The sequence below is a fragment of the Rhinoderma darwinii genome, chromosome 5 (assembly GCF_050947455.1).
Source record: "Rhinoderma darwinii isolate aRhiDar2 chromosome 5, aRhiDar2.hap1, whole genome shotgun sequence".
In the NCBI taxonomy this organism is placed as follows: domain Eukaryota; kingdom Metazoa; phylum Chordata; class Amphibia; order Anura; family Rhinodermatidae; genus Rhinoderma; species Rhinoderma darwinii.
The window spans coordinates 208,231,953-208,257,586 of record NC_134691.1 but is presented as its reverse complement, the minus strand read 5'-3'; the positions used below and the strand labels follow the sequence as shown (position 1 = coordinate 208,257,586).

The window sequence follows — 25,634 nt, the reverse complement described above, 5'->3', positions numbered from 1 at the left end:
AATGAAAAACGGCTCAAATTACGTCCCAAGAAGTGTCCTGCACTTCTTTTACGACGCTGTTATTTTACGCGCCGTCTTTTGACAGCGACGCGTAAAATTACAGGTCGTCGGCACAGTACGTCGGCAAACCCATTGAAATGAATGGGCAGATGTTTGCCGACAAATTTGAGCCGTGTTTTCAGGCGTAATTCGAGGCGTAAAACGCCTCGTTTACGCCTGAAAATAGGTCGTGTGAACCCAGCCTTATTCTTTTGTTTTTTTCCTCCCCGCCTTCAAAATGTCATAACTTTTTATTTTTTCGTTGACACAGCCATATGAGGTCCTCTTTTTTACAGGACAAATTGTACTTTCCAATGGCACCACTTAATATTATGTGTGATATATCGGGAAGCTGAAAAAAAAATTAGAATAGAAAAAACAGCAGTTCCGCCATTTTCTTATGGTGAAAATGAAACGTTACCTTTATTTCGCAAATCAGTACGATCACGGTGATACCAAATTTATAGTTTTTATGTTTTAGTATCTTAAAAAAATTTAAAGTAAGGCCGGAATCACACGAGCGTGTGCGTATTGCGCGCGCAAAAAATGCTGTGTTTTGCGTGCGCAAAAGGTCCGTGTGTCATCAGCATATGGTGCCGGAAGCTAAAATCACGGAGCTGCGTGATTTTCGCTTCCGGCATCATGATGACACTCTGGTTTTATATTTACAATCAGAAAAGCACATGGTGCTTTTCTGTTTTCAATCATTTATTTTACTGCTGTTGCGTGAATCACGTGCGGCACCCGGAAGTGCTTCCGTGTGCCGAGCGCGATTTGCACGCACCCATTGACTTCAATGGGTGCGTGCAGCGCGAAACACGGGCAAATATAGGACATATCAAGAGTTACACGCAGCGCACATACACAAAATACCTAAATACGTAAAACACGTTCGTGTGAATAAGCCCTTAGAAATAATTTTTTGCATTCCCATATTATGATCCCCTGTAACTTTTTTATATTTCTGTGTGCAGAGCTGTGTAAGGCATTTTTTTTTTTTTGTATGGGGAAATATGTCGTTTTTATTGATATCATTTTTGGGAACGTCTGGCATTTCAATCACTTTTTGTTAACATTTTTGGAGGGTTGAAGTGGCAAAAAAATCTGTGATTTGTTATTTTTTCCCGCTACGGCGTTCACTGTAATGGATAAATATTTTTATAGTTCGGGCATTTTCGGATGTGGGGATGCCTAATGTGTTTATGTTTATTTTTGTTTATTTATTTTTATATGTGATCTAGGGAAAGGGGGCTGATTTGAATTTTTATATATATTTTTTTAACCTGCGATCATTAGTTTGCTTTCTGCCATAGACTGCAATATCACAGTATTGCAGTCTATGACAAAATCAGTGTATTGCTATTGAGATCTGCCACTAGCAGCTATAGGAATACACTAGCTCTCGCGATCTCGCCGCGCCGGAGCCAGTGACCAGCCCCAAACCGAAAATTAAAGTGAAAAAACCCTCAGATGCCAGTGGCCACATCTGATACCGGTATCTGAGGGGTCAAATGCTTGCGATCAGAGGTGACTCTGATTGCAAGCATTGCCGCTGGGTCCCTTCTGTATAAGACAACAGAGACCCGGCAGATATGGCGTCCTCTCAGCTTCTGAGCAGGTGCCATATTTAAATACCCTTTCCCAACGTAAATCGCCAGTGCAGTGATGGGAAAGAGTTAAACTAAGCCAATAAGGATTTAGTATAAATGGGTGTTCTGCTTTTATTCTACAGGGTGGGCCATTTATATGGATACACCTAAATAAAATGCGAATGGTTGGTGATATTAACCTCCTGTTTGTGGCACATTAGTATAAATAAAAGTGGATTGGTCGTCGTGGGCCAGTTGAATGGCCCCCTAGGTCTCCCGATCTGACCCCCTTAGACTTTTATCTTTGGGGTCATCTGAAGGCAATTGTCTATGCTGTGAAGATACGAGATGTGCAGCAACTGAAACTACGGATACTGGAAGCCGGTGCTAGCATTTCTTCTGCGGTGTTGCTATCAGTGTGTGAAGAGTGGGAGAAGTGGGTTGCATTGACAATCCAACACAATGGGCAGCACTTTGAACACATTTTATAAGTGGTCAGAAACTTGTAAATAACTCATGAAAGAATAAAGTAACGTTAAAACCAAGCACACCATTGTTTTTCTTGTGAAATTCTCGATAAGTTTGATGTGTCACATGACCCTCTTCCCATTGAAAAAACTAAAGTTGGATACAAAACGGCCGACTTCAAAATGGCCACCATGGTCAGCACCCAGCTTGAAAAGTTTCCCCCCTCCCATATACTAATGTGCCACAAACAGGAAGATAATATCACCAACCATTCCCATTTTATTTAGGTGTATCCATATAAATGGCCCACACTGTATAATTACTGGTTAATGAAATTCTCTGTGAAGCGTAAGAAATTCTGTGCATTATAGGGCAAATATTCCTTTTTTACCAGAGCATGATCAATACTAGAAAGAAAATTGTGAAAAAACGTAGGAGTCCTGTTTTCCCAATCCCCACTCCCACACAGAGTGAGCTTATATATTTATATACACTACCGTTCAAAAGTTTGGGGTCACCCAGACAATTTTGTGTTTTCCATGAAAATTCACACTTATATTTATCAAATGAGTTGCAAAATTACTAGAAAATATAGTCAAGACATTGACAAGGTTAGAAATAATAATTTTTATTTGAAATAATAATTTTCTCCTTCAAACTTTGCTTTCGTCAAAGAATGCTCCATTTGCAGCAATTACAGCATTGCAGACCTTTGGCATTCTAGCTGTTAATTTGCTGAGGGAATCGGGAGAAATTTCACCCCATGCTTCCAGAAGCCCCTCCCACAAGTTGGATTGGCTTGATGGGCACTTCTTGTGTACCATACGGTCAAGCTGCTCCCACAACAGCTCTATGGGGTTGAGATCTGGTGACTGCGCTGGCCACTCCATTACAGATAGAATACCAGCTGCCTGCTTCTTCCCTAAATAGTTCTTGCATAATTTGGAGGTGTGCTTTGGGTCATTGTCCTGTTGTAGGATGAAATTGGCTCCAATCAAGCGCTGTCCACAGGGTATGGCATGGCGTTGCAAAATGGAGTGATAGCCTTCCTTATTCAAAATCCCTTTTACCTTGTGCAAATCTCCCACTTTACCAGCACCAAAGCAACCGCAGACCATCACATTACCTCCACCATGCTTGACAGATGGCGTCAGGCACTCTTCCAGCATCTTTTCAGTTGTTCTGCGTCTCACAAATGTTCTTCTGTGTGATCCAAACACCTCAAACTTCGATTCGTCTGTCCATAACACTTTTTTCCACTCTTCCTCTGTCCAATGTCTGTGTGCTTTTGCCCATATTAATCTTTTGCTTTTATTAGCCAGTCTCAGATATGGCTTTTTCTTTGCCACTCTGCCCTGAAGGCCAGCATTCCGGAGTCGCCTCTTCACTGTAGACGTTGACACTGGCGTTTTGCGGGTACTATTTAATGAAGCTGCCAGTTGAGGACCTGTGAGGCGTCTATTTCTCAAACTAGAGACTCTAATGTACTTGTCTTGTTGCTCAGTTGTGCAGCGGGGCCTCCCACTTCTCTTTCTACTCTGGTTAGAGCCTGTTTGTGCTGTCCTCTGAAGGGAGTAGTACACACCGTTGTAGGAAATCTTCAGTTTCTTGGTAATTTCTCGCATGAAATACCCTTAATTTCTAAGAACAAGAATAAGCTCTCTTTTTCTAGCCATTTTGAGAGTTTAATCAAACCCACAAATGTAATGCTCCAGATTCTCAACTAGCTCAAAGAAAGGTCAGTTTTATAGCTCCTCTAAACAGCAAAACTGTTTACAGCGGTGCTAACATAATTGCACAAGGGTTTTCTAATCATCCATTAGCCTTCTAACACAGTTAGCAAACACAATGTACCATTAGAACATTGGAGTCATGATTAATTTAATGTTATCTTCATTGAAAAAAACTGTGCTTTTCTTGCAAAAATAAGGAGATTTCTAAGTGACCCTAAACTTTTGAACGGTAGTGTGTGTGTGTATATATATATATATATATATATATATGTATATATATATATATATATATATATATATATATATATATATATATATATACAGTGAAGGAAATAAGTATTCGATCCCTTGCTGATTTTGTAAGTTTGCCCACTGTCAAAGACATGAACAGTCTAGAATTTTTAGGCAAGGTTAATTTTACCAGTGAGAGATAGATTAGATTAAAAAAAAAAAAAGAAAATCACATTGTCAAAATTATATATATTTATTTCCATTGTGCACAGAGAAATAAGTATTTGATCCCTTTGGCAAACAAGACTTAATACTTGGTGGCAAAACCCTTGTTGGCAAGCACAGCAGTCAGACGTTTTTAGTAGTTGATGATGAGGTTTGCACACATGTTAGATGGAATTTTGTCCCACTCCTCTTTGCAGATCATCTGTAAATCATTAAGATTTCGAGGCTGTCGCTTGGCAACTCGGATCTTCAGCTCCCTCCATAAGTTTTCGATGGGATTAAGGTCTGGAGACTGGCTAGGCCACTCCATGACCTTAATGTGCTTCCTTTTGAGCCACTCCTTTGTTGTCTTGGCTGTATGTTTCGGGTCATTGTCGTGCTGGAAGACCCAGCCACGAGCCATTTTTAATGTCCTGGTGGAGGGAAGGAGGTTGTCACTCAGGATTTGACGGTACATGGCTCCATCCATTCTCCCATTGATGCGGTGAAGTAGTCCTGTGCCCTTAGCAGAGAAACACCCCCAAAACATAATGTTTCCACCTCCATGCTTGACAGTGGGGACGGCGTTCTTTGGGTCATAGGCAGCATTTCTCTTCCTCCAAACATGGCGAGTTGAGTTAATGCCAAAGAGCTCAATTTTAGTCTCATCTTACCACAGCACCTTCTCCCAATCACTCTCAGAATCATCCAGATGTTCATTTGCAAACTGAACATCCTGTACATGTGCCTGTACATGTGCCTTCTTGAGCAGGGGGACCTTGCGGGCACTGCAGGATTTTAATCCATTACGGCGTAATGTGTTACCAATGGTTTTCTTGGTGACTGTGGTCCCAGCTGCCTTGAGATCATTAACAAGTTCCTCCCGTGTAGTTTTCGGCTGAGCTCTCACCTTCCTCAGGTTCAAGGATACCCCACGAGGTGAGATTTTGCATGGAGCCCCAGATCGATGTCGATTGACAGTCATTTTGTATGTCTTCCATTTTCTTACTATTGCACCAACAGTTGTCTCCTTCTCACCCAGCATCTTACTTATGGTTTTGTAGCCCATTCCAGCCTTGTGCAGGTCTATGATCTTGTCCCTGACATCCTTAGAAAGCTCTTTGGTCTTGCCCATGTTGTAGAGGTTAGAGTCAGACTGATTAATTGAGTCTGTGGACAGGAGTCTTTTATACATGTGACCATTTAAGACAGCTGTCTTTAATGCAGGCACCAAGTTGATTTGGAGTGTGTAACTGGTCTGGAGGAGGCTGAACTCTTAATGGTTGGTAGGGGATCAAATACTTATTTCTCTGTGCACAATGCAAATAAATATATATAATTTTGACAATGTGATTTTCTTTTTTTTTTTTAATATAATCTATCTTTCACTGGTAAAACTAACCTAGCCTAAAAATTCTAGACTGTTCATGTCTTTGACAGTGGGCAAACTTACAAAATCAGCAAGGGATCAAATACTTATTTCCTTCACTGTATATATAATGTGTGTGTATGTTTACATTTGTGAAATGTGTATTTGTGAGATCTGTATTATATGCACAAATACACAAATTTTTACAGTGCACACCAATATTATTTTCACACTGTTGTATCATCTTCAGCAGTTCCCTATTCACTTTCTGTTCATAGATTTTAAAATAAATAATCAGACAGTTTGTGAGTATAATAAATGTAACCAGAAGTAAAAAAAACCTCAAAATGCACTGTTTCAAATTTCTATGCACAACAGAGATCAAAACATTTTAAAGGTTGTAAAGATAACTAAAATGGTAATTTGTTGAATTTGCAGCATCAGGAGGTCATATTTACAGAAATCAAAATCTCTTTCAATAAAAAAAAACTTATCAGGCCAAGTTACATGTTAACATAGGACCCCTTCTTTGATATCACCTTCACAATTTTTGCGTCCATTGAATTTGTGAGTATTTGGACAGTTTCTGCTTGAATATCTTTGCAGGATGTCAGAATAGCCTCCCAGAGCTTCTGTTTTGATGTGAACTGCCTCCCACCCTCATAGATATTTTGCTTGAGGATGCTCCAAAGGTTCTCAATAGGGTTGAGGTCAGGGGAACATGGGGGCCACACCATGAGTTTCTCTCCTTTTATGCCCATAGCAGCCAATGACACAGAGGTATTCTTTGCAGCATGAGATGGTGCATTGTCATGCATGAAGATAATTGTGCTACGGAAAGGCACGGTTCTTCTTTTTGTACCATGGAAGAAAGTGGTCAGTCATAAACTCTACGTACTTTGCAGAGGTCATTTTCACACCGCCAGGGACCCTAAAGGGGCCTACCAGCTCTCTCCCCATGATTCCAGCCCAAAACATGACTCCGCCACCTCCTTGCTGACGTCGCAGCCTTGTTGTGACAAGGTGGCCATTCACCAACCATCCACTACTCCATCCATCTGGACCATCCAGGGTTGCACGGCACTCATCAGTAAACAACACGGTTTGAAAATTAGTCTTCATGTATTTCTGAGCCCACTGCAACCGTTTCTGCTTGTAAGCATTGTTTAGGGGTGGCCGAATAATAGCTTTATGCTCACTTGCAAACTTCTGGAGAATCCTACACCTTGAGGATCGCGGTACTCCAGAGGCACCAGCGGCTTCAAATACCTGTTTGCTGCTTTGCAATGGCATTTTAGCAGCTGCTCTCCTAATCCTATTAATTTGTCTGGCAGAAACCTTCCTCATTATGCCTTTATCTGAACGAACCCGTCTGTGCTCTGAATCAGCCACAAATCTTTTCACATTACTATGATCACGCTTACGTTTTCTTGAAATATCCAATGTTTTCATACCTTGTCCAAGGTATTGCACTATTTCACGCTTTTCGGCAGCAGAGAGATCCTTTTTCTTTCCCATATTGCTTGAAACCTGTGGCCTGCTTAATAATGTGGAACGTCCTTCTTAAGTAGTTTTCCTTTGATTGGGCACACCTGGAAAACTAATTATCACAGGTGTCTGAGATTGATTACAATGATCCAAAGAGCCCTAAGACACAATGCCATCCATGAGTTTAATTGAAAAACTAATATTTAAATGTTTATGACACTTAAATCCAATGTGCATAATAATTTGGAACACGTTGTAAGGTTGTTGAGCTATTTTAGTTACAAATTTGAATTTCTGTGTATCTTTTTAAATATAGCTTTGCTCTAAATTTATATAAATGCGGTGTGGTATACCAAGAAGACAATACTCTTGTCAGGTTTGTAGTTGTGCTATATTCTTTCCATTTCGTTATAATGGATTTAAAGAGGTTTTCCCATCAGGGACATTTATGACATATCTACGGGATATGTCATAAATGTCAGATAGATGCGGGTCCCACCTCTGGGACCCGCACCTATTTCTAGAACGGGGCCTCCCAAACCCAGTTATTCTGCTCTGTGTTCCCGCTGAATCGTGTGATTTCCGACTATGTTAGATGAAAACAGCGTAGCTCACTGAGCTATGCTGTTTCCGTAACTCCCATAGAAGTGAATGGCCGTTACGGAAACAACTGGCTGGGAGGGTGATGGACCTTAAAGAGCAATCTAGTATTAGAGGTGGTAGGGGTGAAACCAATTCCATTCCTTACCCTGTTTAAAAAAAGGCAAGATGGATAGAAAAAAGGGGAATTAAAAACTTAACAACTAAAAAAATAAATGAAAAAAAAAGAGCTGGATACTTAGAAATGAGATTGAGGAAAAGATGACCTTTGGTGGAAGATGATTCTAGGTGACATGGGGATTCTCTGGCTACTGGCTCTCCTCTTTTATCTTCCATACACCCTTAACCTGTATTCTGGATGTTTTTTCTTTTATGATGAAATCTCTGAATTTGTTGCTTATTATCCCCTCAATCCCGACCGCCTCTTTCACCTTTTTGTTTTTTGTCTTCCCAATTCTCCCCCCCCCCACCAAGTCTATGATGCAAATATGATCGGACATTTCATTACAAATATGTCTTGCTTTTTTAAAATCTTTTTTATTTCTTTCATTCTTCCTCCATTGAGGACAAGAAAAAGCAGGGAACTCGGGACTACCGTTCTCTTGATCGGTGTGGGTTCCAGCGGTGGGACCCCCAGCAATCAAACATTTATCACCTATCCTGTGGATAGATTATTAGTCGTCTTTGTGGAATAACCCCTTTAAAAGGTTCAGTGCCAAGCTATGTTGGATGTGTGCAACCTGTAAGCTTTGATAGTTGAGCCTTCAGATGAAAGTCCAAGGCGAAGGGGGGGGGGGGGTCATGACACTTGTTGTAGTCACTTTCTACTCTAGCAAAGGAATTAGAATCCTAAACAAAAGATCCAATCTAGTAACTCAGAATTCTATAATAGGGTATGTTAAAATGGTCAGCTGGGCACCCGTTAGAATCGGCCGAAACATTATTTTGCCAGTTTTGCTTTCTCATTCTCTGTATATTAAGGCATTCACAGCCTGTGTGGGCTGGGGTCAAGCAGAACTCACAGGTGTTTTCTGAGTTATGGCAGCATTTAAACATAATTTTATATGAAAATACTAAATGTAGTCATTAAAAACTATATACTCATCATCCTTTCCTCTATCCAATTCCACTCTCAGGGTAGTATAGTACAGATCTGATTGAAAAACATTCTCTTTTTCTTGTTTGAATAAATACCTGCTGTGATTATTTTCAAAAAAAGTAAAGGTGACGCAGAAGGGGAAACACTACTGAGCACCATTTTGGATAGCTTTGAGTACTGCACTAGACTGTAAAGGGAACAATCATATTCTTGCGCTATTAGGTACCCCTGAATTACATTTAGTAACATTCTCTTTCTTGTAACTTTGCATGTAACTTTGCATCTGATTACTGTTAAATACCATACTGGACCATAATATTTTTACCTTTTGCAGTGGTCTATTTATATCCGAGCTGCTGTCCGCAAAGAAAAAGGTCTGCCAATTTTGGTTGAGCTTCTTCGAATTGATAATGATAGAGTGGTATGTGCGGTTGCCACTGCTTTAAGGAATATGGCCTTAGATGTGAGAAATAAAGAACTCATAGGTAAGCTTTCTGTTTCTGCTGATTAATAATTATCAAATACATGTTTCTCTTTTTAACTCGTTGGTGACGTTCACCGTGGACCATACAGAGGACGTGCACCATCACAATATGGATGCCGAGCCTGCACCATACTCGGCGGCTGCTGGCTGTTTCATACAGCTGACACCTGCCTGCAACCTTTTAACTCCTCACTTTCCACGGTCAATTTGTGGCCGCGGCATCTGAGCAGTTAAACAGAGGGAGTGCATACCTCCCAACCGTCCTGGATCCAGTGGGACAATCCAGAATTCCGGGCGATGTCCCGCTGTCCTGGAAGGTCAGCGGCATATGTCAGTTTCAACTGTACCTGCGTCCTCAGGATGCAGATACAGTTGAACATAATGGTGGAGCATGAAGCTGTCATTATCTGACTCTTGACGTGAGTGGCTTGGCTCAGGCGGGTGCTATGCAGTGACGTCATCACCTCTGCTTGCACCGAGCCACACACAGCACATACTAAGGAGAACTGAAGAGTTCCATTCGTCATTGGAACAGGGCTAAATGAGTATTTATTTATTTAATTATATTTAGGCATTATGGGGGCATTATGCTGTGTATGCGGGGAACTATGGGACATTATACTGTGTGAGGGGGCACTATGGTGACATTATATTGTGTGGGGAGGAACTACGGGAAAATAAAATATTGTGGTGCGCTATGGGGTATTATGCTGTGTAGGGAGGCACTATGAGGGTATTATACTGTGTGGAGGCACTATGGGGGCATTATACTGTCTGTGGCACTATGGGGGCGTTATACTGCATGGGGAGGCACTATGGGGGCAATATACTTTGTGTGGGGGACCTGCAGAATAAAGTTAACATACAGTTTTTACCGTACAGTGAACACCTTAAAAAACTAAACCTAAACAATAAGCCCCTTCCCACTGCAGCCAGTTTTGACCTTCCTGACAGTCTCATTTTTCAAAAAATATTAATTGGCAGTAAATACGTATAGGTACCAACAGCCTGAGTTGCAGCTTGTTTTTTCTATGCCTGTGTATTGTGCTTTCTTCCTATCTTCTTTCTCTTGTAGCGAAATCCAGGAAACAGCTACATTACAGCCTTACTAATGTCAGATGTCTTTTTATGGTAATAACTTTTGATTGGTTTTACCTATCCAAGCGATTCTAATATTGTTTTCCCGTGACACATTGGACTTTATGTTAGTGGTAAAATTTGGTCGATACATTCATTATTTAATTGTGAAAAACACCAAAATGTAGCGAAAAGTTGCAAAAATGTGCATTTCTCTAAATTTAAATGTACTGTATATTCTTGTAAAACAGATAGTAATTGTAATGTCTGTGGCTACGGGCTGTCAGCTCCAATCTCCCCCTGACAGCAGCAGCCACGATTCGGCAAGCGCTCGCTTCCACTCACCTCAGCCGGATCCCGTAGGGTTCGCGCGCACGCTCGTACCCGCTCTTAAAGGGGCAGTGCACGCATCGGACTTTGATGAACATCAGGCCATGAGTACCCTGGACTATAAGAAGGGTCCAGCCCCCTTCTTTGATGCCTGAACGTTGTTGTTGTTTCCTAAGTTTGTCTATGTGATGGCCTCCTAGTGTGTTCCTGTTCCCTGCATTCCGTACTATCCTAGTCGAGTACTATGCTGAGCCAAAGTCGTGCCGTGCTGTATACCACGCCTGTCCTGCTTCACCACGCCTGATGTCTGCCTGCTGCCTAGTTCCAGCCGAGCCTGCTTTGCTACTGTCCGAGCTGCCACAGGTACCCCATACGAACTATAGACATTGACCTGCGCCCTGTTGACCAGCTGCCATACCGTCAAGGCGGTACGGCCTCGTGGGTCCACAGAACCTTCGTGACTGTATTCTCAGGCCATGGACCCCGCTGGTTGATTCAAGACCATGACGACGTCTCAAAGATGAAGGCGGATATGCTAGACCTCCGGTCTCGACAGGACCAACTCCTCCAGTCGTTGAACAGTCTTGCACGTCGGCAGGAGGCACAAGCTGCCGTTCCTCCTACTACACCTCCTGGTGTGATACCCAGAAAAATTGTTTATTTACTGTCTTTGTACTGTTGCTTTAGTATGCAGGTTTTAATGTGCTTTATTCTGTAATCATGGTTGGTACTGAATTCACTTCCCTATATGACTCAGCAGAAACATAAATGGGCTGCTTCACCTTTAAGATGTATTCTCCAGAGAGTGGGGAGGGGTGTAGCTAGCTGGGACACAGGAACAAACCTCACCCAGTGCAGTGTGTGGAGCAGCGCAGTGCAGAAGTGAGGAGAAGTGTGCAGCAGCGTGCAGGCAGAGGAGAGCAGACAAGTCAGTGTCTAAAGTTGGATTCAGTGAGATGCTGCAGCAGACATGTGGAACTGAGAGGAATTCTGTGAGAGGATCAGCAACAGCCATGTGGAAGTGAAAGGAGTGCAGGTCAGTGTGTGTTGCATGTGGCACAGAAGCCAGACAAGGAGCTTGGACACTACTGAGAGTGCCTAGAGCAAAGCAAGGAGCTTGCACACAGCCTAGAATCCCCAAGGGACACCATTCCTCTGTGATAGTGCAAGTGGATTGGGACAGTCAGCAGCGCACCTTCCTGCACAGTATAGAGAAGAAAGAGGAGCAGAACTCAGAGCACACTTGGAGGAATTACAGACAGAGTCAGGGAGGTGAAGCCGGTACCACCATTTGCAATACCCTGTGATATGTTTATACTACTTAAAGACATTGCCTCTGTAACAAAAGTAACCACCAAGCATATTGTGCCCAGTGAAACTACTGTGAAAGTTTATTGAACCCTGTCTCCTGGAACATCCTTATTCGGGGTACACCACATAACATCCCAGGGGACAGAGAACAGTGTATCCTACAAGCACCACTTATTTCACTGGTTCTGCGGCCCGAGGCGCGGGAGAGAGAAAGTGCGCCACCGTGACAAAAGGGCACGAATACCAACTTCAGCTCAGAGAGCCCCGCCCACCACGACTCGGCGCCCACGTTACCACAAATTGGCGTCACGAACAGGATGTACCACGAGGTGTGACCTTAAACAGGAGGTTCTGCGGCAGCCATCTTGTGAAGGAAGCCGCGATTCGCTTGGGGAGCGCAGGACTGTGAGATCGCTCTGTGTGTATGACAGTAAGTGGATGGCTGCACTGTTTTCTTGCTGCGTATTGTCTGCAGGGACAGACTGTTGTTAAGTAAAGACAGCACGACCGGAAGGTCTCTGATAAGATGTCGATGGAGGGAGATCATGAACTGCCTGGCAGCAGTGGGACCCCCAGCACAGCGCACGCAATGCCAATAACGATGCCGTATTATTTTGGAGCGCCCTGGCTCCCCAACTATAATGGAGATGCAAACAGCCTGAGAGACTTCAAGGAGAAGATGCAAGCAATGTTCCGGCTGTACCCGGTTACCGTAGAGCAAAAAGTGGAAATGCTGATCGGTCAGTTAGGAGGAGCAGCCTTGAGGGAGGTGAAGTCCTGGCCTCACACTGAAAAACGGGCAGTGGAACGGATTTTTGAGCGGCTGAGCACTACCTTTGATACCCGGACTATCTCTGAACTAAAGATGCGGTTCTTTGGCACGAAGCAACAGCCTGGTGAGTCGTTACGTAATTTTGCCCTCAGTTTGCAGGAAGCGTTGCATGCTATTAAACAAGTGGATCCACATGAAGTGCTGAATACAGACAGAACCCTGAGGGATCAATTCGTTGAAGGAGCAAGGAAAGAAGCTACAAAGACGCAATTGAGAATCTTAGCACTGCAGAACCCTCACAACTCGTTCCTAGACTTTAAAGAGATGGCCATCAGAGTCCTAGGGACCGAATCAGAGTCCAACCCAGTCCAAACCCGCCCTGAACAGAACCTTAACGGTGCAGCGCCAATGTCTGGCATCAACGAAATTGTCACGCAGTGCGCTCAGACACAGGTGCAGGATGTGGCAAAGGAGTTGCAAGTGCAGGTTGCAGAACTGGCTAAAGATCTGACAGAAATGTACCGGGAGCTGAGAGAACTTAAACAGCAACGCCGACAAGATGAAGATCGCTGGTCTCCGAGAGGTAGGCAACATTACAGCCCCGGTGGGAACAGTTATAGAAATTTTGGGAGAAGGCCCACTGACCAGTTTGATTCCCAAGGAAGACCCATTTGCAGGCGGTGTAGGAAAAGTGGTCACATTGAGCGAGAATGCCAGCATTTAAATGTGAATCTCCCCAGGCCAAGGACCAACCCTCAGGAGGAGAGCGCATAGGTCCAGATCAGTCAGAGTGGATTCCCCGATACATTGGGCACTGTCCTGTGGTCACTATCCAGATAGATGGAATCCCATTTGCAGCATTGCTAGATACCGGTTCGCAGGTGACAACAATACAAGTGTCACATTATGAACGACATTGGAAGCTAGATCAGCTATTGAAACCTCCACAAACATGGATTAATGTTATAGCCAGTAATGGACAGATCATTCCCCATCAAGGATATTGGGAGCCAACAGTCAGAGTTGGACAGACCGAACTCCCACAACAAGGCCTGATAGTGGTTGACGTTCATGATGATGATTTTCCCCCAATGGTCCTAGGCATGAATGTGCTGCAGAAATGTTTTGAAGAACTTATGGTGGCCCTGAAGAAGGATCTGGGCTTAGCCCCATCGTCCGAAAGAAGAGTAATCCAGCAAACTCTCCGCTCATCGCATGGACACCAGAAATTTGCCAATCCAGATGGAGAAATTTGCAAGGTCCGAGTGACTGACAGACGACCAATATTGCTGCAACCAGGTACAGAGACTATGATTTATTGCAGGACACGAATGGGTCTGCGTGGTCATGCACAATTTGACAACCAAAATGCCATAACAACAAGAAGAGGAACCCCGCCCCCATCTAAACAAGTGCCTCTTAATCTACAAACAGAGAAAGTACATTGGGCTCAGGTCCAGAAAGAAAGCAGAGTCTTGGAAAGTTTAAAAACCCTTCTTGAATCTGGAAGAAAACTCAGCAGGAGTCAGCGTATCAGTGCCGATCCAGAGTTGGTCAAACTGTTAAGGCAGAGAAGACGGCTATTCATAGGAAAGGGTCAGCAATACAGACGCACTCTAGATCCAATCACTTATGAACGTGTGAATCAGATTGTGGTGCCCCGGCAGGATGCCAGCATAGTCTTCGAAGCTTACCATGACCAGTCTGGTCATTTTGGGTGTCAAAAGACTGAAGCCACTATAAGAAGACGGTTCTTCTGGATTGGAATGAGAGAGGACATTGAAAAATGGTGTCGAGAATGTACTTCATGTTTAGTGAGCCGAAGAGAGCAACCTGGCCAGAAAGCGCCACTACATCCTATTGTGAGTCATAAGCCGCTGGAATTAGTTGCACTTGACCATGTGAAGCTGGAGCCAAGCAGAACTGGGTTCACCCATGCTCTGACCATCATTGACCATTACACAAAGTTTGTTGTAGCAATGCCCGTGAAGGATTTGACAGCCAAGACCACAGCTGAAGTCTTCTGGAAAACCTTTGTTCTACCTTATGGATATCCCAAACAGATTTTGACGGACCAAGGGTCTGCGTTTGAGTCACAATTGTTTCAAGAGTTCTGCACCCTCTATGGCTGTAAGAAGTTAAGAACAACTGCGTACCATCCACAATGCAATGGACTCTGCGAAAGAATGAATAAGACACTGATAGAAGTGCTGAAAACTGTGCCTACTCATCGAAGAGCAGATTGGCCCATTCTTCTTCCAGAGCTAACTTATTTGTACAACAATGCCGTCCATTGTTCCACCGGATACACTCCATACTTCCAGATGTTTGGTCGTAAAGGCAAACTACCGTCTGATATAGCTATGGAAGTTCAAGTCAGCGATACCATCAATCCACTACCACGAACAGACTGGGTAGCAGACCATCAGCGTCGCCTGAATGAAGCCAATGAAATGGTTGAGAACCGGATGAAAGTCGTACATCAGAGACAAGAAGAGGACTATAATTCCAATGCCAACGCTGAACCTTTGAAAGTTGGGGATCGAGTCTGGTTAAAGAAAAACCACAGAACCAGCAAGCTAGATGACTATTGGGAACCAAGGCCGTACACTGTGAAAGCCATTCCTCATCCAGAAATAGAAATCTACGAGATTGGAAAAGAAAACGTAGAGTGTACCAAGGTGGTACACCGTAATCAGCTGAAACTTTGCCTGTTGAAGGACTCTAGAGAGGAAACCATTCCAGATGAGACACCCTCTGAGGGAAGACTGGAGTCACCCATGGAAACTGCAGGTAATATGTTCCCGTTTGACTGGCCTTTCGGTCCTTGGATGCAACTAGGTGCCCCACAAGTTGTCCCTAGCCAAAGTGTGCCGATTGAGTCCCACCCAGAAGTTGTTCCGAGCTATTGTGAACTTATTGACTCTCAGCCCCCTACTACTTGTGATCCTCCTAGAAGGTCGGAGAGAGCCACCAAAGGTAAAATGCCTGAACGATACTGTGACTGAATAGACATGTCTATGCTACAGACTATTTCTATGGAGCCCTATAGTTACATTTGACCCCCCAGTTGGCTCATGCAGCCTTGATTTGATTTTTGAGACCCAGAGACTGTCCTGAACTTTATTTTGAAACCCATGTTTCGCACGTTGCGCCACATCTTTATTGAGTCTATTGAAGTGCATCGCAAGGATTGTCGGCTGTACCATGCACCTTGCAAATGGCGCCAGAAGATGTCTTGCCATATGGACGTTGTTGCTGGATATATTGAGAGTGACACTAGTTTTACAGTATTGCCTTAATATTTTTGCCTTTCAGGAATGCACTATGGACATTTGCCGTTATGATGCAAAGTTTACCTTTAATATGTGAATGTTATATTGCATATTTTTGTCCCGTTTTTGTTGCAGGAGAGACAGTGTCGGGGACGACCCTGATTTTACCGGGGACGAATGTGATACCCAGAAAAATTGCTGTTTATTTACTGTCTTTGTACTGTTGCTTTAGTATGCAGGTTTTAATGTGCTTTATTCTGTAATCATGGTTGGTACTGAATTCACTTCCCTATATGACTCAGCAGAAACATAAATGGGCTGCTTCACCTTTAAGATGTATTCTCCAGAGAGTGGGGAGGGGTGTAGCTAGCTGGGACACAGGAACAAACCTCACCCAGTGCAGTGTGTGGAGCAGCGCAGTGCAGAAGTGAGGAGAAGTGTGCAGCAGCGTGCAGGCAGAGGAGAGCAGACAAGTCAGTGTCTAAAGTTGGATTCAGTGAGATGCTGCAGCAGACATGTGGAACTGAGAGGAATTCTGTGAGAGGATCAGCAACAGCCATGTGGAAGTGAAAGGAGTGCAGGTCAGTGTGTGTTGCATGTGGCACAGAAGCCAGACAAGGAGCTTGGACACTACTGAGAGTGCCTAGAGCAAAGCAAGGAGCTTGCACACAGCCTAGAATCCCCAAGGGACACCATTCCTCTGTGATAGTGCAAGTGGATTGGGACAGTCAGCAGCGCACCTTCCTGCACAGTATAGAGAAGAAAGAGGAGCAGAACTCAGAGCACACTTGGAGGAATTACAGACAGAGTCAGGGAGGTGAAGCCGGTACCACCATTTGCAATACCCTGTGATATGTTTATACTACTTAAAGACATTGCCTCTGTAACAAAAGTAACCACCAAGCATATTGTGCCCAGTAAAACTACTGTGAAAGTTTATTGAACCCTGTCTCCTGGAACATCCTTATTCGGGGTACACCACATAACATCCCAGGGGACAGAGAACAGTGTATCCTACAAGCACCACTTATTTCACTGGTTCTGCGGCCCGAGGCGCGGGAGAGAGAAAGTGCGCCACCGTGACAAAAGGGCATGAATACCAACTTCAGCTCAGAGAGCCCCGCCCACCACGACTCGGCGCCCGCGTTACCACACTGGCTATGTTGATCCTCAGACTACACCTCTTGGCAATGTTGACCCGCATGTTTCTTTACCACTTCCTGACCGCTATGATGGAGACGCAGGTACCTGTCGTGGATTTCTGAATCAGTGCCAGATCCACTCCAGCCTGTATAGTAGGACATTTTCGTCTGATGGAGCAAGGGTCGCTTTCATCATCTCTCTCCTCACTGGCAAGGCTCTTGCATGGGTGAACCCTATCTTGGAGAGACAAGGACCAGAGACCCGTGACTTCCAAGTCTTCCTTCAGACTTTTTGTATGGTGTTTAAGGAGCCTGGTCGGGTCTCATCTGCAGCGGCTTCTTTGATTAACCTATACCAACGAGACACCTCCGTGAGTGAGTACGCCATCCACTTCCGCACCCTGGCGGGAGAGCTATTATGAAACAATGAGGCCCTGGTGGCTGCATTCTGGCATGGACTGGCTCCTAAATTAATGACGAACTTGCCGCTCAACATCTGCCGTCTACCCTGGATCCTTCTGTCCACCAGTATTGATATACGGATCCGAGAACGCCTCCAAGAGGTTCGTCGGGAGGGAGTTCTTCCTAGTCTGGCTCCTACTTTGCAGCTACCCAGGCTGTTCTCAGATGTTGATCCTCCTAAGGAGTCTGTGATAATGGACCAGTATAAGCTATCCACCCAGGAGACACAACGCAGACGCACTTCTGGACTCTGTCTTTATTGCGGCCTCGGTGGCCATCTTGTGCGCCTTTGTCCCCAAAGATCCCAAAGCCTAGAGTTGCTTTGAGTGACAACCTTGGGTAAGAGAGGACTTCCGTCTAAATTGTCCATACCTGTGACCATAGTGTCCGGTGAGAGAACGCATCAGGTCTCTGCGTATCTGGACTCTGGATCCGCTGCTAATTTCATCCGTAGAGACCTGGTGGACCTTCTTCAATTACCCACCACCCCTCTGGAGAGCCTGTTGACAGTTGCTTCAGTAAATGGACTACCTCTGCCAGACCCAGTTATCGCTGTGACCAAGCCGCTGAGGCTGCAAGTAGGGGCTCTTCACTCCAAAATGCTGTCGTTCTATGTCCTATCCAAAGTTGTTAACCCTTTGTTGCTGGGCCTGCCTTGGCTCCGACTGCATGCCCCAGTCCTGGACTGGAATTCTGGGGAGGTTCTCCAGTGGGGCCCTGAGTGTCAAAGCCGTTGCCTGGTGCAGATTTGTTCGGTTCTGCCTTCTCTGCCTCAGTCATTGGCAGGATTGCCGAGTCATTATGCTACATTTTTGGACGTCTTCAGCAAGAGGGAGGTGGAGACATTGCCTCCACATCGGGCGTATGACTGCCCTTACTAACTGATTCCCAGTGCATTCCTTCCCTGTGGTAGGGTATATCCTCTCTCCTTGCCAGAGACTCTGTCCATGTCTGCCTATGTGAAAGAGAACTTGGAGAGGGGCTTCATACGAAAGTCTTCCTCCCAGCCAGGAGCCGGGTTCTTCTTCGTCAGATAGAAGGATGGTTCTCTTCGTCCTTGTATCGACTACCGAGGTCCCAACCAGATCACGGTGAAGAATAAATATCCGTTGCCACTGATCTCTGAACTGTTTGATCGTATACGTGGTGCCAAGATTTTTTCTAAACTAGACCTGCGTGGGGCTTACAACCTAGTCCGGATTCGCCAGGGTGACGAATGGAAGACTGCATTTAACACCCGTGATGGACACTATGAGTATCTAGTAATTCCCTTCGGGCCTGTGTAATGCTCCCGCAGACTTCCTGGAGTTTGTTAATGACATTTTCCGTGACCTCCTCTATGTTTGTGTTGTGGTCTATCTTGATGACATCTAGATTTTTTTCTCCAGATCCTATGACGCATCAGAGACATGTCCGTCAAGTTCTGCTACAGTTAAGGGAGAATTGTCCGTACGCCAAGTTGGAGAAGTGCGTGTTTGACAGAGATGCTCTACCCTTCCTGGGCTACATCGCCTCGAGATGGATCCTGAGAAGGTAAAGTCTGTCCTGGAATGGCCATGCCCTCAAGGCTTGAGGGCCATACCTCGCTTTTTGGGATTCGCCAATTTTTACAGACAGTTTATTCCAAACTTCTCCTCACTGACTTCTCCTATCACTAACCTCACTTAGAAGGGCATGAACGCCAAGGTGTGGACATTAGCCTGAAGAGTGCCTTCACGTCAGCCTCTATCCTCCATCATCCGGATGTCTCTCTGCAGTTCTCATTGGAGATGCACGCATTCTCTGTCGGTGCTAGTGCACTCCTGTTCCAAAGAGGTCCCAAGGGCAAGTCAATGGTATGTGGACATTTCTCTAAGCTTTTCTCTTCCACAGAACGCAACTACTTGATTGTGGATCAGGAGTTACTGGCCATCAAATTGGCTCTGGAAGAGTGGAGACATCTACTAGAGGGCGCAGCTCATCCGATCCTAATTTTTACAGACCACAAGAATCTGACCTACCTCCAGACGGCCCAACGCTGAATCCTCGTCATACCAGGTGGTCACTGTTCTTTACCAGGTTCCAGTTTGAGCTCCATTATCGCCCAGCCAACAATAATGTGAGGGCCGATGCCTTTTTCCAGGTGTTTCGAGACGGAAGACACCATGGAGATTCCACAGAGCATTATTGATCCATCTTGCATTGTCTCTGTAAGATGGGGACATTCCTCCAGGGAGGACTTTTGTGCGCCTGGCTGATCGTGGAAGAATATTCCGCTGGGGACAATCCTCTAGACTGGCAGGTCATGCGGGGGTCCGTAAGACCCGGGATCTGATTACTCATCATTTCTGGTGGCCCACGCTGCCCAAGGACATTATGGACTTTTTTTTCTTTCTGTTCTGTATGTGCAGCCAACAAGGTCACTCACTCCAGACCTGCTGGTCTGCTCCAGCCATTGCCTGTGCCCAATGCTCCCTGGCAGCATATAGCTATGGACTTATTATGGACCTGCCTCTCTCTCCCGGATGCAGTACTGTCTGGGTAGTGGTGGATTGGTTTTCGAGGATGGCGCACTTCGTTCCTCTGACTGGTCTTCCTTCTGCTCCTCAGTTGGCCAAACTATTCATCCAACACATCTTCCGCCTGCACGGCTTGCCGAAGCATATTGTGTCTGATCGGGGGGTTCAGTTTACCTCGAAATTCTGGAGAGCCCTCTGCGGACTCCTCGGTATGAAGTTGGACTTTTCCTCAGCCAACCATCCTCAATCCAATGGTCAGGTCGAGAGGATCAATCAGATCTTAGAGAACTACCTACGCCACTTCATCTCCAAGCAGCATGATGACTGGGTGCAGCTGCTTCCATGGGCTGAGTTCTCATATAATAATCACACCAGCGAGTCCACAAGGAATACACCGTTCTTCATTGTCTATGGCCAACACCCACGAATTCCTCTCCCGGTCCCCGATACTTCCGAGGTACCAGCAGCTGACTCCGCTTTTAGAGACTTCCTGCAGATCTGGCAGCAGACTCGATCCTCCATCCTAATGGCAGTCGACCGCATGAAACGGAAGGCTGACACAAGGTAAAGAGAACCTTCTCAATTTCTCCCTGGCACGAAGGTCTGGCTGTCTTCTAGGAATATCCGACTAAGGGTGCCGTCATGCAAATTTTCTCCCAGGTTCCTCGGATCCTTCGAGATCCTACACCAGATCAACCCTGTCGTGTACAAGCTTCGGCTGCCTCCTACCCTCAAGATCCCCAACTCCTTCCGTGTCTCCCTCCTGAAGCCGGTGGTTCTGAACCGCTATACCAAAACTCCTAGCCCTGCGGTTGCCTCCAGCGGCCCTTCAGACACCTTTGAGGTTAAGGAGATCTTGGACACCAAAAAAGTGAGAGGAAAGACTTTTTATTTGGTGGATTGGAGGGGGTTTGCTCCTGAAGAGAAGTCCTTGGAGCTAGAGGAGAACCTCAATGCTCCTACTCTTCTGAAAAAGTTTTTCTTTCACTCTGGTCCCAAGAAGAGGGGGCGTAAGATGGGGGATACTGCCATGTCCGTGGCTGCAGGCTGTCGGCTCCAATCTCCCCCTGACAGCCGCAGCCACGAGTCCGCAAGAACTGGCCCCAGCCTCCTTCTCAGGAGATGCGAGCTCTCGCTTCCACTCACCTCAGCCGGATCCCGTAGGGTGCGTGCGCACGCTAGTGTCCGCTCATAAAGGGGCAGCGCACGCACCGGACTTTGATGAACATCAGGCCGTGAGTACCCTGGACTATAAGAGGGGTCCAGCCCCCTGCTTTGATGCCTGAGCATTGTTGTTGTTTCCTAAGTTTGTCTGTGTGATGGCCTCCTAGTGTGTTTCTGTTCCCTGCATTCCGTACTATCCTGGTCGAGTACTGTGAAGATTATTATTTTTTAAATATCCCACATGTGGCCCTAGTGTGCTACTGAACTGAAACAAAGCCCTCAGAAGCAAATTAGCACCTAGTAGATTTTGGGGCTTTCTTTTTATTAGATTATATTTTAGGCACCATGTCATGTTTGAAGAGGTTTTGTGGTACCAAAACAAAGGAAACACCCCAAAAAGTTTTGGAATCTGCAAACTACAAGGAATTTATCTAGGTGTATAGTGAAAATTGCTTTTACCTATCCAAGCGATTCTGAAATTGTTTTCTCATTACATATTGTATTTTATGCTAGTAGAAAAATTAGATAAATATTCAGTATTTGTTTGTGAAAAACACCAAACTTTAGAGAAAATGTGCAAAAATTAGCATTTTTCTAAATTTAACCCCTTAGTGACCAACAATACGCCTTTTCACGTTCGTCACTAAGGGGCTTTAGGCTAAGGCGATGCCTTTTCACGTGATCGCTTTAGCCTAAAGTAGCGCCAAAACGAAAGGTCAGAGCTCTGTTCTCTCAGCTACCAGAGGTAGCTGAGAGTTCGGAGCAACGACCAGAGACCATCACGAGTGGTCTCTGTTCACGTGATCGCCATGAATCGTTATTTCACGGTAAAGCGGCAGATCGTTGCCATTTCTCTCTCCTCTCATGGAATAACTCCTTAGAGAGGAGAGAGAACGGGTAATTAGTGTTCCCCAGCCCCTCCCACGTCCGATCCCCCCCCGTCCGATTCCCCCCCACGTCCGATCCCCCCTCGTCCGATTCGCCCCCCCAAAATGGCGCCCGCATGCGCAGTGCAAAGCTTACCTGTGTCGGTAGCTGGCACAGCAACAGTCAGGGACCGTTGTGACTGGTCCCGGATCAGGTGATCTCTGTGATAAAACCTATCACAGAGATCACTGACAGTTATTTTCATAACACCACCAGGACATGGACTGTGTTTCTCTCTACTCCCATTGTAGTTGTTCTGAGAGGAGAGAGAGATCAGTCTGCGTCCTGTTCTGTGAAGAAAAAAAGTGAAAAAGCAAATCATCTTTCTAATATATACATATATACGTAGGCTTGCTCCGCGCTGTACATTCGCTGAGGCATATTTATAGATATGTGTATATATATATATATACATATATATATATAATATATAAAATCTATATTAGTGTCAGCGCTAGCTTAGCGTTAGTGCTAGATTAGCGTTAGTGCTAGTTTAGCGTTACTTTAGGGTTAGTTCTAGTTTATCGTTACTTTAGGGTTAGTTCTAGTTTAGCGTTACTTTAGGGTTAGGGCTAGTTTAGCGTTAGTGTTTAGGGCCGTAATACTACATTAGGGCTTTATTTTATTGAATTTTTTTTTTACGTCTGTTATATAAAAAAATTAAATAATAATTTATGTCGTTTATAGGTTTACTTTAGGGTTAGGACTTATAGGGCATATATATATACACATATCTATAAATATGCCTCAGCGAATGTACAGCGCGGAGCAAGCCTACGCCTTGCTATGTTCCGACACTTCTGAAAGCGAAACAGACACCGCTTCAGAATTTGTTCCCGACAGTGACAGTGACGATTCTAATTCTACCGCTGAACCCCATAGTCCTATGGTGGTAGATTCGTCAGTCGCTGTAGAGGTATCAAGTGCAGGGCCGAGTGTTGCAGTCCCTCCCGTGATGTGGGATCCTGCACTATAATTTTCCCCCCAAGTACCCCAATTTGAAGCGACTCCAGGAATTAGTGTTGACGTCCAAAATTGATACGGTCCTAGACTTGATAGTCCAGCAGACTAATCTGTATGCTAGGCAGTTTGTTCTGCAAAAGCCTGCGTCTATATATTCAAGAATGTGGAGCCCCACAAGTGTCCCAGAAATAAAAAAATTTTTAGGCATTACCCTCAATATGGGTTTGGTTAAAAAACCATCTGTCCGGTCCTACTGGACTTCTAGTGCTGTCCACGCTACCCCTGTATTTGCAGCAGTGATGTTCAGAAACCGCTATGAGGCCCTAATGCGATTCATGCATTTTACTCACAATTCCTAAGTCCCCCCAAGAAGTGACCCAGCCTATGATCGGCTTAATAAATTAAGGCCATTAATCACCCTTCTAAGTGATTTATTTTTAAAGTTGTATACCTCTGATAAAAATTTGTCTGTAGATGAATGAGCTTCAAGGGCCGTCTTTCCTTTCGTCAATTCATCCCTTCCAAACGAGCCAGATATGGGGTGAAATTGTACAAAGTGTGTGAGAGCACAACGGGTTACACCTGCGGTTTCAAAATATATGAAGGCAGGGACCACCAAATTCATACCCCAGGCTGCCCAGAAACTATTGGCACCTCTGGCAAAATAGTGTGTATCCTAATGGAGTCATTTCTGCACAAGGGGTACCACGTCTATACAGACAATTTTTATACTGGTGTTCCCCTTTATAAAGCCCTCCATGCTGCAAATACAGGGGCCTGTGGGACAGTACGGAAGAACAGCTTGGGATTCCCACAACAGTTGGTGTCCAGGCGTTTGGGAAAAGGAACATCCATGGCCCTTGCAAGTGAGGAATTACTTGCAGTGAAGTGGACCGACAGGAAGGATGTCTACATGCTGTCCACCCACCGTACACACGGACACCACTGTGACAATTACGGAGAGGGGAGCTACCACTACAAAGCAGAAACCTGTCTGTGTAACAGACTACAACAAATTTATTGGGGGTGTAGACCTTTCCGACCAGGTGCTTCAGCCTTACCTGGTGAAGCGCAAATATAAGGCCTGGTACAAAAAGTTAGCAATCTATCTCATCCAGGTTGCTACCTATAACAGTTTTGTTATTTTCAAAAAAGCCCAAGGAACGCTCACTTTTCTTCAATTTCAGAAGGTCATTGAGCATCTCCTTTTTGAGTCCACTATACCTGCAGAATCCTGCGAATCTGAGGATGTGCGCAGGCTTTCAGAGCGCCACTTTTTACACCCTATTCCTTCCACTGAGACCTAAAAATATCCCCAAAGAAGGTGTCGGGTATGTAGCAAGCGTGGCAGGAGGAGGGATACCCGCTTTTATTGCCCCATGTGTCCATCAAAACCAGCCCTTTGTAACTACCCCTGTTTCGAAACCTTTCACACGGTTTCAAATTACTAGAATTTAACACCAAAAAAAAAAATGGGTGGGGGGTCTTTTTAGGGAGTCAATTTCTTTATATTTTCTTTTTAGTTTGTGGGCTTTCCAAGTATGGATTATTTCTTGTGGGAGAGGTTGTAGAGCACATTTTTTTCAGACTGTGAAACTAATTTTACCACTTATGATTTTTTTAAATTTATTTGTGGGTGATCAAGTGCTGGAATTAATTGTCCAGTACAAAATTCCACATCCACAATTTTTTTATTTTGACTATGTCCTGCCACATACGGCTGTTACATTCCTAATTCTGTACCGTGATACGGGCATGATCTTTTTTTATTTGGAGGATCTCTAATAATCGAGCTGTTCCTTATCAATACACCATGGGCTTTATTACAGTTCTTCTGGAAATACTGACATCATTTTGGGGATTAGTGATCCTTTACTGTTCCTATAGATGGTTTTGGACACTGCCCCTCTATATATTCTGTAGTTGATTGGTTGTTTTGTGCACATAGCGGTCTCTACCTTGCCGGGCAGGGGCCTGTTATGGTGTACCGCGTCACTTGGCACGTTCGTCCCTCATAAGGATTGATGGAGCTAAAGAGACGTTGTATGACCAGTCACTGAAAAAAAAAACAACCCTTGTCATGGCAGCCCTGCAGGTGTTCTTCTATCTAGTGAACAGACTCGAGTTTGCAACATAGTTGGATACATTTTCCTCCATTTATTTGAAGATATTGCTCATCACTCCAGTACAGTTTATATTTTCCTCTCTGACTGATTTTATATTAGGACAGAATTCTGTCCACAATGACATCATAATGGCACCAACTGCTTCTTCAGCAAGACATAGTCATAAGTACAGGCAAATACGTCTATAGCAACATGTATACGTTATGAATATACGGCTTCACTTCTCTTCTGTATGCCGCCCAAATTTATTAATGTGGCATATTTCTAACAAAATAACCTTCTA

General features: G+C 44.7%; 1 protein-coding gene across 4 annotated transcripts in view; it reads left to right on the top strand.

The window, feature by feature from the left end:
• CTNND2 (catenin delta 2) overlaps nucleotides 1–25,634 on the top strand; it is a 794,124-nt gene that overhangs the window by 619,541 nt on the left and 148,949 nt on the right. For all 4 annotated transcript variants that reach the window (XM_075826901.1, XM_075826902.1, XM_075826899.1 and 1 more), the window contains exon 16: nucleotides 9,155–9,305. In XM_075826901.1, coding sequence (XP_075683016.1) covers nucleotides 9,155–9,305 — 151 coding nt within the window. The remainder of the gene's footprint in view (nucleotides 1–9,154; nucleotides 9,306–25,634) is intronic.